Source organism: Gopherus evgoodei, chromosome 2, assembly GCF_007399415.2.
Source record: "Gopherus evgoodei ecotype Sinaloan lineage chromosome 2, rGopEvg1_v1.p, whole genome shotgun sequence".
NCBI classification, from domain to species: Eukaryota; Metazoa; Chordata; order Testudines; family Testudinidae; genus Gopherus; species Gopherus evgoodei.
Window position 1 is genome coordinate 295721338 of NC_044323.1, and position 14066 is coordinate 295735403.

General features: G+C 57.4%; 1 protein-coding gene across 1 annotated transcript in view; it reads right to left on the reverse strand.

Moving 5' to 3' along the window:
• Positions 1 to 14066, reverse strand: part of KIFC2 (kinesin family member C2) — a 32519-nt gene that overhangs the window by 16625 nt on the left and 1828 nt on the right. The window contains exons 2-4 of the mRNA XM_030553984.1: positions 7706 to 7787; positions 7244 to 7413; positions 3989 to 4241 (exon numbers count right to left, since the gene is read on the reverse strand). Coding sequence (XP_030409844.1) covers positions 3989 to 4241; positions 7244 to 7413; positions 7706 to 7787 — 505 coding nt within the window. The remainder of the gene's footprint in view (positions 1 to 3988; positions 4242 to 7243; positions 7414 to 7705; positions 7788 to 14066) is intronic.

The window sequence follows — 14066 nt, forward strand, 5'->3', positions numbered from 1 at the left end:
ATGGATGGCTGGTTGTGTTGGGTGGTTGAGCAGATAGATGAGTGTGTTGGATGGATGGTTGGGCAGATGGATGAGTGTGTTGAACAGATGGATGGGTTGGGTGGATGAGTGTGCTGGATGGATGGGTGTGTTGGATGGTTGGGCAGACAGATGAGTGTGTTGGATGGATGGTTGGGCAGATGGATGAGTGTGTTGGATGGATGGATGGATGGATGAGTGTCCTGAATGGATGGGTGTGTTGGATGGTTGGGCAGACAGATGAGTGTGTTGGATGGATGGATGGGTGGGTGTGTTGGATGGATGGGCAGACAGATGAGTGTGTTGGATGGATGGATGGATGGGTGTGTTGTATGGTTGGGCAGAAGGATGAGTGTGTCGGATTGATGGATAGGTGTGTTGGATGGTTTGGCATATGGATGAGTGTGTTGAATAAATGGATGGGTTGGGTGGATGAGTGTGCTGGATGGATGGGTGTGTTAGATGGTTGGGCAGATGGATGAGTGTGTTGAATGGATGGATGGGTTGGGTGGATGAGTGTGCTGGATGGATGGGTGTGTTGGATGGTTGGGCAGATGGATGAGTGTGTTGGATGGATGGTTGGGCAGATGGATGGGTTGGGTGGATGAGTGTGTTGGATGGTTGGGCAGACAGTGTGTTGGATGGATGGATGGATGGGTGTGTTGGGTAGATGGGCAGATGGATGAATGTGTTGGATGGATGGTTGGGCAGATGGATGGATGAATGTACTGGATGGATGGATGGGTGTTGGATGGTGTAGTAGGAAGACAGCCTGAGACATAAGCACTTGTATTAGAGGCCTGGTATGAGGCAGGACCTGCTCACACAATCTGCGAAGAACAGGGCTGATATTGCAGAAATACACATTCCTAAGGAGTGCTAGTCACAGCGTACTCACACAAACACATCCTAATATCAAGTGGTACCAGAACATCCCAATATCAAGGATGGTACAAAAACACTCCCCAAGGATAACCGGAGCACACTGACCCCTCCTGAAAGACAAGGTCAGGATGACAGTACGTAATAGACAACAAAGACTCCTGTGGCATCTTATAGACTAACAGACGTATTGGAGCCTGAGCTTTCGTGGGTGAATACCCACTTCGTCAGACACATGTAATGGAAATTTCCAGAGGCAGGTATAAATATGCAAGCAAGAATCAGTCTAGAGATAACGAGGTTAGTTCAATCAGGAAGGATGAGGCCCTATTCTAGCAGTTGAGGTGTGAACACCAAGGGAAGAGAAACTGCTTCTGTAGTTTGTAATAGAGATGTTTTGATCGAACCAACATGTACAAGGTGATGGGTGATTATTTGCCACATCAGGGGCAATAACTATGTCAGAGGGGAAATAGGGAACTTGTTTGTATCGGTGTATAAAATGGTACCTCAGAGGGAGTATCTTTGTCTGGTCTAGGAAGGAACAGAAAGTCCCACCATTCACTGACCTGGTCCATTGTTATAGACATACATGTATTAGTGGTCCAGTAAAGTCTGCGGGATACTAGTTCTGTGCTTCATCGACAACAAACCTGGTTGGGTGCCTTCCTCCTCTAACAGATCTTGTGCTCATTGGGCGGTTCGCTCAAGGTCTGCTGTGCCAGCTGTCTGCACAGGGCTGGGGTGGCACACAAAGGGAACACACACACACAGCCAAATATCTATCGACATCTAACAACAGATGGATGAGTGTGTTGGATGGATGGATGGATGAATTCATGGTGTGTTGGGTGGATGCGTGGGCATGTTGGTTGGATGGGAGGGTGGATGAGTATTTTGGGTGGATGGATAGATGGTATGTTGGATGTGTTGAATGGACAGGTGGCTGTATTGGATGGACAGGTGGATGGGTGTGTTGGATGGATCAGCAGACGTGTGGCTGTGTTGGATGGACAGGTGGATGGGGGGGGTGTAGGATAGACAGGGGGATGGATGGGTGGGTGAGTGTGTTGAATGAATGACTGGACAGGTGTTTTGAATGGGTGCATGGGTTTGTTGGATGGATGGGCAGATGGATGAGTGTGTTGGGTGGTTGGGCAGATGGATGAGTGTTTTGGATAGACGGATGGATGAATGAACGATGTGTTGGTTGGACGTGTGGGCATGTTGGATGGATGAATGGATGGACCAGTGTATTGAATGGTAAGGTGGATGAGTATTTTGGATGGATGGATGGAGGGTGTGGGTAGGTGTATTGGACAGACGGGTGGATGCATGGGTGCGTTAGATGGACAGGTGGATGAGTGGCTGTGTTGGATGGACAGGTGGATGGGTGTGTTGGATGACTGGGTGTGTTAGATGGCTGGGCAGCTGGGTGGGTGTGTTGGAGGAGTGAATGGAAAGGTGGGTGTGTTGGATGGTTGGGCAGATGGATGAGTGTGTTGGATGGACGGACGGATGAATGGATGGTGTGTTGGTTGGACGTGTGGGCATATTGGATGGATGAATGGATGGACCGATGTGTTGGATGGGAAGGTGGATGAGTATTTTGGGTGGATGGAGTGTGTGATGGATATATGAGTAGGTGTGTTGCATGAACAGATGGATACATGGGTGGGTGGCTGTGTTGGATGGACAGGTGGATGGGTGTGTTGTAAGGAAAGGTGGATGAGTATTTTGGGTGGATGGAGGGTGTGATGGATGTGTGGATAGGTGTGTTGGATGGACGGTTGGATGAGTGGCTGTGTTAGATGGGCAGGTAGATGGGTGTGTTGGATATCTGGATGTGTTAGATGGCTGGGCGGCTGGGTGGGTGTGCTGGATGGGTGTGCTGAATGAATGGATGGACAGGTGTGTTGGATGGGAGGGTGGATGCGTATTTTGGGTGGAGGGGTGGGTGTGCTGGAGGGATGAATGGATGGACAGGTGTGTTGGATGGGAGGGTGTGCTGGATAGATTTGCAGATAGATGTGTATGTTGCATGGATAGAGGGACGGTGTGTTGGATGGAGGGGTGGATGAGTGTGTTGAATGGGTGGATGTGCTGGATGGATGGGTGGATGGACAGGTGTGTTGGATGAGAGGGTGTGCTGGATGGATTGGCAGATGGATGAGTGTGCTGGATGTACAGGCAGATGGATGATCATACAGGCAGGCGGATGGATGGGTGCGTGGATAGTGTGTTGGGTGGATGAGTGTTTTGGGTGCATGGACAGGTGTGTTGGGTGGATGAGTGTTTTGGGTGCATGGACAGGTGTGTTGGATGGACAGGTGGATGGGTGAGCTGGAGTTCACTGGTTCATCGGGTCCCTTCAGAAGATGAAGTCTCTTCTCCCTCCAGCAGACCATGGTCCCTGCAGATCAGACTCCATGACTCATTCAGTCCTCGTCCTCTCTCCAGAGGCTGCCAACAAGGGGCCGACTGACCACCACTCATCACCATTTTGTTTGGACGCTGCCCCTTAGCCAAGACCCTCCAGCAAACTCTGCATCCAGCAGCTGCATGGCTTTGAGGAGCCACCATCCTAGAGGTGAGGGGCTCCACCCTCCACCCCACTATACCAACCCATCTCCATGCCCAACGGCCAGCCAGGTTCCCTCCTATCACCAGTGCAGCCACCCTCTCGCATTGCCACAGCTGCAGCAGACCCATCACCCTGGTCCCCAGCGACAACCTCAGGAGCTTCTCTATGTGTTGTCTTCAGAGGGGAGAAATTCACACAAGGCCTGACAAAGGCGTAGGCACTATGGGACGAGGTGGGAAGCCAGCCAACGGCACCCAGGCCTCGGCAGAAGTGGGACCCCAGCCAGTGGCGCCCAAACCTCAACAGAGGCGGGACCCCAGCCAGTGGCGCCACCCCAGCCAGTGGTGCCCAGGCTTCAGCGGAGGCGGGACCCCAGCCAGTGGTGCCCAGGAATTAGCAGAGGCGGGACCCCAGCCAGTGGTGCCCAGGCCTTGTGAATTTCACCCCCGAAGCCCAGGTTGCTGCTCGTGGGCGTTGCTGCGATTGGGGCGAATGACTCCCCACCATGCAGTGTCTCCATGACGTTCTGCTGCTCGCAGATGACGCCCTCCAGGCTCTCGATGATGCTCAGCTTGTCCTGCACCTGCTGCTTGTAGGCCCTCCTCAGCGTCCGCAGCTGCTTCCGGCACCGGCTCTCCTCCCGACGCAGGCGGGAGCGGTACTCCCTGGCTTGCTCCTGCAGCCGCTGCATCTGCCCATAGTGCTCCAGGAAGGAGAGGAGGTGGGACATCACCGAGATGAGAGGGGAGTCGGGGAGCTGGCGTGGGAACCCGTGGGAGGAGCAGGGGGGGAGGGAGACCCATGGGGACGGTCGGCCCAAGTGAGATGGTAGGACAGGGAGGGAGGGGCGGACAGAGCAGGTCGCAGGAACACATGGGATGTGGGGGGATGATGGGGGTAGTTCGAAGGAGAAAAGAGAAGACAAAGCAGTTACCACAGGCGGAGGGTGGGAATGGTTTGCCTAGTGGGTAGGGTTGGGGCCAAGGACTCAGGAGACCCGGCCCTGGTGCTCTGCCACAGACCCCATCCACCGCGCCTCGGACCCCCACGCGTGCAGAGGGGCTGGCTCTGAGAGACCCCATCGGCGATGGTGAGGCACTACGCCCAGGGGCCAGAGGAAACCCCAGACAAGTACCCCCACCCCCAGCAGCCTGCACAGCCCCTGCGGCTGGCTGGCACCATCGGCAATCGCACACCAAGAGCAGGGGCCCCGTGCGCTGGCCACAGCACACTTAGGGAGAAGGGACTCGCCCAAGGTCACCCGCATAGCCGGGGTAGGAAAGGTGGTAGCTCAGACTAGCCACCTGAGTACAGACCCAGGGAGGCCGGGCGGGTCGGCATTCTGGCTGCTAGACCAAGCCCCCCTCAGTGCTTCCCCAGCTACACTGCGAGCAGAGCTAGCGCATCTGCCCACGTGGGCTGGGAATCGCCTCCCGGCTCAGACCCAGATGTGCGCTAAGTGCCGCCCCAGAGCCTGGGCTCCTAGCAGGTGGCACCGGGACAGCGGCACCGGGAACGTCAGGGGCAGAGGAGCCCTTAGGGCCCGGTTCATGGCTGCCCTGTGTCTTGTCAGAGGCCAGCGCTCCCAATGGCAGCGTTCTACCCACACTCTGCCAGGCTGCACCAGGCCCATTGGTATCCCCGTAACGGACGCTATCCAAGACCAGGCAGGTGGACATGGAGCTAGGGATGGGCACCGCTGATGGATTCCAGAAACCCACACGTGCTCCAGACCAAGTCCATTGGTCCCCTCTGTGGTCTGAGACTCACGGTGACCAAAGAGACACAGGGACTGGGTCCCTCCTTCTCTGCTCCAGACCTCAGCAACCCCCTTCCGGGGAGAGTCGAGAGCTGGACAAGCTCCCGGAGGGACATGAGTGCTGGCAACTGCCTGGTAAATAGCCAGCAGGTCGGTCAGGGCAGCAAAGCGAGCAGAGTGGAGGACAGGGACAGATGTGCCCTGGGAGCTGTCTGGATGGATGGCTCTGCTGGGCCGGTATGTGGCCAGTTCAGATCTGATACAGTGGGTCCTGGGGTAACCCAAGAATCCCATAACACCAACTGGCGAGAGGGTCCCAGCAAGGTCCCCATGCTGGCTTGTGTGTTCTGGGTCCCCAAAGAGTGAAATGTCCACACACATGCTGCGTAAGGGGCTGTGGATGTCCAGTGACAGCGTGTGGGTTTTCTGCCACACAAGCGATCTTTGTTCACCTGGCTCTCAGATGGGACGTGAGCAGCATAAGCTAACACAGCGGATACCCACGTACATACAGAGCCAGCAAGGGAGATGTGCAATCAACGGGGAAGCAGCATGCAGGAAAAAGAAGCCCCTATCCTGTGTTATCCTGATCTGAGAACAGACACTGAACTCTGGGGACATGAGCAGAAGGCAGAGACGACGCCCCACATCCTGCACTTAGGAAGGAAGCGGGCTGAGGGCTTACGGTCCTGAAAATGGGATCTGAACCCTCCTTGGCTGAGGCTCAGCAGAGGAGTTTGGGGATGAGATATGCTTCACTGGCCAGCAGCTTAGCCTGCTGAGTGAAGTGCAGGCTCCAGAAAATGTGCTATGATTTTGTTTTATAGGTGACCTTTCGTTTCTATTATTCTCCCTCACCATCTCTTGGTTCTCTGGCAATGATCTCACCCTTGTTTTCACTATAAAGATCCCTCAGTGCTGTGATATCCCACAAAGAGCAGACCCTGACTCTCACAAACAGGTGTACATGTTGGCCCCTGGGGGACAGCAGGCCTGGTACTTGTGGGAGTGTCCCGTGGAGACCGGGCTGGGCCCGACGGGCTCGGGGACTGGGTGCAGCTCCTGTTAACCTGCTGTGACGAACTGGGAATGTTCTTAATGTTTTCTCTGAATACTGTATTGGTGCCTCAGTGTCCCCATGGCAGTTCTTAAGTATCTGGCAAAGCCAAGGGCCAGTGCACCTAAATGCCTGACACTCTGTCTCCTAGCAACTGATGGCCTGGACCCCTCCTCTGCAAAGGTGCCAGCTGAAGGTGTTGGAGACAAAGGGATCAGGTGACCTCCTGGCCCGGGAAAGGAGCTGAGGAGAGAGGAGGGGCTGGGAGGGGTTGTTAGTCTGGAGCTGGCTGGGGTCAAGGGTGGAGGGCAGACCTGGGGGTCTGGCTCACTGCCCCCCAGAATGGACCCAGCCGAGGGGTCCAGTTCGCTGTATCTACAAGCTCTGTTTTAGACCCTGTTCCTGTCATCAAATAAACCTCTGTTTTACTGGCTGGCTGAGAGTCACGTCTGACTGCAAAGTGGGGGTGCAGAACCCGGTGGCTTCCCCAGGACCCCGCTGGGGTGGACTCGCTGTGGGAAGCGCACGGAGGGGCAGAGGATGCTGAATGCTCCAAGGAGAGACCCAGGAGGTGAAGCTGTGTAAGCTTCTTGCCCTGAATAAGTCTGCTCCAAGGGAGAGGAGGTTCCCCAAAGTCCTGCCTGGCTTGGTGGGGTGCAGTTCCAGAGCATCGCCCGGTGACTCCGTGACACCTGCGAGGCAAGGTAAGGGCTGGCACCGCCTGGAAGAGAGGGCCTGGGTGACTGACAGGAGGGTGGGATCAGGGAGTGGACACCCAGCTAAGCACAAGCAAGACTCTCCCAACATAAGAGACCAAGGCGCCTCTCAGCTCTGGGCACCCCGAGACCCGTCACACTTGGCCACAGCTGTTTGTTTTTCATGCTCCTCAATGCCATGGAGACAGGAAGGCAGCAGCTCTGATGGGGAACGCGCCCAGATTTACCTTCCCGCCAGAGGCCTCTGTGTCCACTGGGCAGAGCTTCCCCTCGGCAGCTTCCCGCTTGAGGGACAGGAATTCGGTGAGCGGGGTGGTAGCATCCTCCAGAAACCCACTGTCAGGGCCAGCCTCCTCCTCCTCCCCCGTGCCACTGCCTCGGTCGCTCTCGGAGCTGCCTGCAAAGGGGGGAAGAGAGCTGGGGCGGGAGCTGCAGCGCCAGGGCGCCCCTTGGCTCCCCCAATGTTGAGACAGATGTGCCCCTGCCCACTGGCACCCCCCCCCAGTGTGAGATCCATTGTCCCCAACACCCTGAACCCCTTCAGGACACGGGGGGACCTGTCCCAGCTCACCAGCCCGGCATGCATCCATCTACAGCCAGCACCCTCCCCCACTGCTGGGCCACGTGCCAACCAGCCCAGCCACTGCAGCTCAGAGCCGTGCACGGGCAGGGGAGAGGAGGCTACGCACTGTCCAGCTCCGGCAGCTCCGGCCACAGCTCCTCACACAGCCTGCGCCTCCTGGGCAGCTCCACGGAGAAGGCATCCAGGCCCTGGAGAGCAGGAGGGAAAGGAAACGTCTGTTAGCAACAGAGACCAGGCCACAGACGGGTCCTCAGACCCCCCGATCAACCCGGCCCCTGTCACGGATGGGTCCTCAGAGCCCCCCGACCAACCCAACCCCTGCCACGGTGGGGTCCTCAGATCCCCCTGACCAACCCGCCCCCCGCCACAGACGGGTCCTCAGATCCCCCCGACCAACCCGCCCCCCGGCACGGACGGGTCCTCAGAGCCCCCCGACCAACCCGCCCCCCGCCACAGACGGGTCCTCAGACCCCCCGATCAACCCGGCCCCTGCCACGGACGGGTCCTCAGAGCCCCCCGACCAACCCGGCCCCTGTCACGGACGGGTCCTCAGAGCCCCCCGACCAACCCACCCCCCGCCACGGTGGGGTCCTCAGATCCCCCCGACCAACCCGCCCCCCGCCCCGGTGGGGTCCTCAGATCCCCCCGACCAACCCGCCCCCCGCCACGGTGGGGTCCTCAGAGCCCCCAGACCAACCCGCCCCCTGCCACAGATGGATCCTCAGAGCCCCCCGAACAACCCGCCCCCTGCCACGGACGGGTCCTCAGAGCCCCCCGACCAACCTGCCCCCCACCATGGACAGGTCCTCAGAGCCCCCCGACCAACCCGCCCCCTGCCAAGGGAGGGTCCTCAGGTCCCCCCCAACCAACCGGCCCCCCTCCACATGAGGGTCCTCAGAGCCCCCCGACCAACCCGCCCCTGCCACGGACGGGTCCTCAGAGCCTCCTGATCAACCTGCCCCCCACCATGGACGGGTCCTCGGAGCCCCCCGACCAACCTACCCCCTGCCACGGAGGGCTCCTCAGAGCCCCCCAACTAAATGGGTCCTCAGAGCTCTCCCCATCACCATGGACAGCACTTCAGAGTCCCTCCAACTATTCCTTCCTCCACAGATGGTGTCTCAGAGCCCCCTGACCAACCTTCCCCTCTGCCACAGATGGCACATCACTGCCCCCCCCAGACACCCCCCTCCACCACAAATGACCCCACAGAAGCCCCCATGGCACCACCCCTTTATGAACAGCACCACAGAGCTCCCTACCCCCCAAACACTCCCCACCATGGCTGCCCCCCCGAACCCATCTGGGCATAGACGGCCTCCCCCATGCCACCTTCCACTACTGTGCCCTACAGATCCCCCCAAGAAACTCCCCACCACAGACAGCCCCATAGAGCCCCCCTCAAGCACTCCCCCACCACAGACAGTCTTCCCACACACACCTCTGGCTACAGATAGCCCCACAGAGCCCCCTAAAGTACCCCCCACCAGCCAGTCTCACAGAACCCCCTCAAGTACCCTCCACCAGCCAGCCTCACAGAACCCCCTCAAGTACCGCCCCCCAGACAGCCCCATAGAGCCCCCCCTACTCCCCCCAAGACCGGCACAGAGCTGACCCTGCTGGGTGCAACTGATGCCCTGAACCGGATCCATCTCGGTTCTGAAGCTGTCCAGCCACCGGGAATGCTCCTGGATCGCTCCCTTCAGCACCCCGTGCCCAGGGCCCTGACTACACCCCAAGACCCGACCCTCTCCTACGAGGCCTGGCTGGGGCACCAATGGGACTGGGGAACAGCAAGGTGCTGAGCTGGCAAGATGGGAACCCTCCTAATAGGAAGAGCGGGCCCTGCCCGGGTGCTGCCCCTGCTAGCGCACCCCACGGGCGAGGGCACACACCCGTTCCCCCTCGGTGCCAGGTGCACACAGGACGAGCAGCTGCTTAGCCCCCAGTGGCAAGCCCGGCTCTTTAACTCATGTTGCAGCAGCTCTGGAGGGCTCTGGTTCGGCCCAGCCCCTCACCCGGCTATGCTGATGGGGCCACGCAGGCGCCGTCTCCGCAGGCTCCTTTCACCAGCCCCACAGGGAATAGCTGTGACAGAGGCCCCAGCTCCACACTCAGGAACTGTCCAGTACATGTGGGTCTGGGGGCCTGAGCCAGGTCTGGGGCCAGGGACAGGGCAGAGCTCAGCAAGGCCAGGGCACCCGACGGTGCTGCCTGTCCTCCCAGCAGGCAGCTGGCATCCCCTGCTGCAGGAGTCTGTGCCCCCTGCCAGGGAGACAGACCCACAGCGCGGCAAGTCGAAGCCTGAGCCGGCCTCCCTGGACAATCAATACAGCCTGGCTGGAAACAGCATCAGCTCCCTGCTAACAAGCTGCAGCCAGGCCAACCTCAGAGGCAGCTAGCTGCGCAGAGCGGAGCTGAGTGGGGAAATGGCAGAGCGCCAGAGCCGACATGCCAGGGGCGGAAATGGGGCAGGCTCTCAGCACTGCCCTATGGATCCAATCAGCCCTCTGGCAGGGGAGATCACACGGCCTTGAGGGGTCAGGCCCCGTGTTGCCAGTCCCCTTTGGAGAGAACCAACCTCCCAGCTGCCAAAGTGCCAACAGAGGCAGCCCGGGCACACCTGCCGCGCACATCCTGTCCCAGCAGAGGGGCCCAGCCTGGGAACGGCGCACAAGGCTCTCTGCCAGGGGAGCACGAGGCTCGGCCAATGCTCCTGGCCTTGCAGACGTGTCTGGCAAGGCCCAGTGGGGCTGGGCGCCGACCCATGCCTGTGGCTGAGGAGGGGTCAGATTGGAACAATCGACGTCTATTCATCCAACAGACAACACCCCTGCCCCCAGCCACCCCTAGTGCCCAACAGGGGCCCAGGGCAAAGCGGGCAGGGAAAGCCAGGGTCCTGCACCCTGCTGAAAGGCAGCGGGAGACCCAGACCCAGCCCCCCTCGTGCCCCCCAACTAACTGCCATGCTGGGCAGGGGACAGGAGGGCGAATCGCCCCAGTAGGTACCAACAGAGATGCCTGCACCCAAACATGCCTCACCCCCGCTCTGTGCGGTCAGGACCCATGCAGTTCCACTGTGCAGGGGGCAGCTGGGGGGGAGCATGGAGGGTGGAACCCACTTCAGCACAGTGGGGGTAGGGGGCCAGCAAATCCATAACTATCCTGATCCAGCAGCTAAACCTTTGCGGGGGGTGTAGCATCCAGGGGCAGTACTGCCACCCAGAGAGCCGGGGAGAGGATCTGGACACAGCCCTACTGGCCCCCCAATTCTCCCATCATGCACCCAATGTGTTCAGACTGGGCACCAGGAGCAGGACTGGGCCCCAGGGGAGGTGGCAGAAGCTGGGGGCAGGGAAATGCCCCATGGGTCCAGCAGGGCTGCCTCCTCTTCCCGTGGGGGGTGGATTTCTCCCCTCAGGGCCTGGCACCTGGGAGCCAGCCTGAGCTGCCGTCTGCATATCTGCTGGGGTGGCTGAACTGGGCACAGGGATGCCACATCCCGTGGGGGTGAGCTTAGGCGCTGGGAGTCAGGGTAGTGGCTAAACGTGCCCCCAGCTGTGGCAGCATGGGGCACCCCAGCAAGGGAAGGGGTGAATGAACCCCCATCTGCCATCCTCTGCGCTGGGTCCGACTGGGACCAGGAGGCTCCTTCCCCTCCCCTCAGTGCAAACAGACCGACCCCTTCAATCCTGGCGCCTTCCAGTGCCTGCTCCAAGCAGGCCCTAGCAAGCCGGGCCTCCACCCCTGAAGCCACACTCTTCCCCACCCCTACTCACATCCCTTGTGGCATCAGTCTCTCCCGCTCCCTTTCCCTGGTGCTGCCATAACACGCTAGTGAAGCAGGGGCCATGTCTCTAGGGGCTGGTCCTCACAGAGGATAAGAGCCTACTGCTGCTGTTGGCTGACGGAGGGATTCCTTTAGCTCAAGTGATAGAGACCTACGCACTGGTGCTGAATCCACAGCGAAAGACGTCATGGAACTGGATCCCGAACAGGGACCCGAATGCCTGTGCTGCCATCCCTTCCCATGCTCCATGCACAGCCAGTTTGGGGATTAGCCCGTGTGTTGCCAGCCAACCCTCAATAACAAGCCTGTGTTAAAACAGGGGAGGGTTAGCACTGGCACAGGGATTCCACCTGGCTCCAGCATGGGACGTGGGAAATCCAGGCCATCCATCAGCCAGAGGACAGCCTCAGCACCGGCATCTCCAGCGGCCGCCAAGGGCTGCGCTGGATTCTCCATCCCTGAACATTTTTAAATCAAGATTGACCTGGAGCAGATCTTTCAGAAAAGCACCCAAACAGGAGTTAATGTAGGGCACTCCTAGGGCCTATGCGATAGATACAGAGATCTCACAATGATCCATCCGGGCCCCGGGCTCTCAGAATCGATGGAAAAAACAGCAGGAAATCACTAGTGGCCCAGGAGTGAAAGCACCAAAGTCCTGCAGTGGCCTTGGAAGGGCCGTCAACAGGATCGAGAACATCTGGGGGAGGGCACCTGTCCCCCACATGCCCCCGAGAGCTCTCACCCCACCACGCTGGGTGCAGGATCCTAGAGATGTCACACAGGCCTTGCCTGTCAGCCTGGACAAGGAGAACGTCAACGGGCCAAGTGCATAGCTGGGTCGGCAGGTTCAATTCCCCCTCCAGCAGGGCTGAGCTGCCCTCATGCCTTCCCCTTCCAGCCCTGGCTCCACCTCCTCACTGCAATTTTAGTCATCTCACTGGTACTGCCAAGTGCCCCAGCTGCTGGCCGAGTTCATCTCCAGAACCAAGTTGTGCCCGGCGCTGCTCTGCCAGCACCGATGGGATTTGGACCATGGGTCCGCTCTGGGCTGGTGCCCATTTTTGGCTCTGGGACTCCTGCCTTCTTCTTTTCCAGGGGATGAATCTCTTGCTATCTCCAAGAGCTTGAGCAGGGGATAGAGACGGCAAACTGAGCAGCACTTAGCCCCCCTTCAGGATACAGGGAGCCGGGGACTGTCCGTGAGATTGAAATACAGCACATTTACAACTGATCTGAGAGCCTCTTTCCCAACACGTGTCGTTAACCTGTGGAACTCACTGCTACCAGACATTATTGAGCTTAGCAGGATTCAAAACACGCCAGACCCTTCTAAGGATCATTACCCCAGCCATGGTTACCCATAATCTCTCTTGGTCCAGGACATAAGCAGTTCCTAACTGAATGATGGGGGATTAGGAAGAGACGCTGTAACGTTATGAGTGTAATATAATATCTCATTGAAAGATGACAGGGCCAGAAAGAGTTAATTAACTGACCTGACCCATGGGTGAACCTTAAGGACTGGTTAGGAAGATATGTAAATAAATAGAGCTTTGAAATGGAAGGCTGCATTGTTAGACATAGAAGGGTAGATGTTTGCTCAGGTCTTGGGATGTCAGCAAACAAGTCTTGTCTATTGCTATAGTTTAAATTCAAAGATCAAAAAAGGGAATATTAGCATTTAAGATCATACTTCAGTGAAATAGTATTATTGTCTATGTGTCTCTTTGAAGGTTATGGTAACCTGTATCTGAACAGTTTAATGGATAAATTACTCTGTGCTAATTGCCAGGATGTTTGGGAGAAGGAATTAAGCCTGTTGTTTTCTCAGGCCAAAAGGCTGCTGGAAATGTATAAGAACCCTGGGCCATGATCCTTCTTCATCTCAGATCTGCTTTGGGTTTCAAGAGGGGGAAACCTTAAATCACAAGGATTGAGATCCCCGGTCATTGACTAGAGTCACCCTGAATATGGACATTGGACTATAACCTCTGGACTATTTCTAAACGGACTTTTGGCAACTACAAGCTCACCTCTACTATGTATCTGAACCTCAAGAATTGAATTCAAGTCTGTCTGTATATTGATCTTTTAACCAACTTTCTCTCTCTTTTCTTTTCTAATAAATTTTAGCTTAGTTAACAAGAATTGGCTATAGCGTGTATTTTGGGTAAGATCTAGGTTATAATTGGACCTGGGTATGAAGCTGATCCTTTGGGATTGGAAGAACCTTTTCTTTTATATGATAAGATTTTCAGGAATCATCATCATATCTGACAGGTGTGTCTGGACGGAGGCCTGAGGCTGGGCACTTTAAGGGAACTGCATGGTTGGACTTCTAAGTAACCAGTGAGGTACTATAGAAGCTGTTTTGTGCTGGCTTGGTAAATCTAAGTATTGGAATAACCACCAGCGTTTGGGGTTTGTCTGCCCCATTTTGTTTGCAGTTCACCCTGATTGAGTGACCTCAGCTGGCTCCCACAGGCAGCACCGTCCCAGACGCCTCCCCCCTGGACAGGTTACTACATAATCATCCAGTACCAGGTGCCTTGCGCCTTCCTCTGGAATGGCTGGGGCTGGTCCCTGTCACCAACAGGACAGACTGAGATGATCCCTGGCCTGTTCAACCTGCCCATTCCTATGTCCCGAGTGCTGACCCAGACAGACTGGAGGG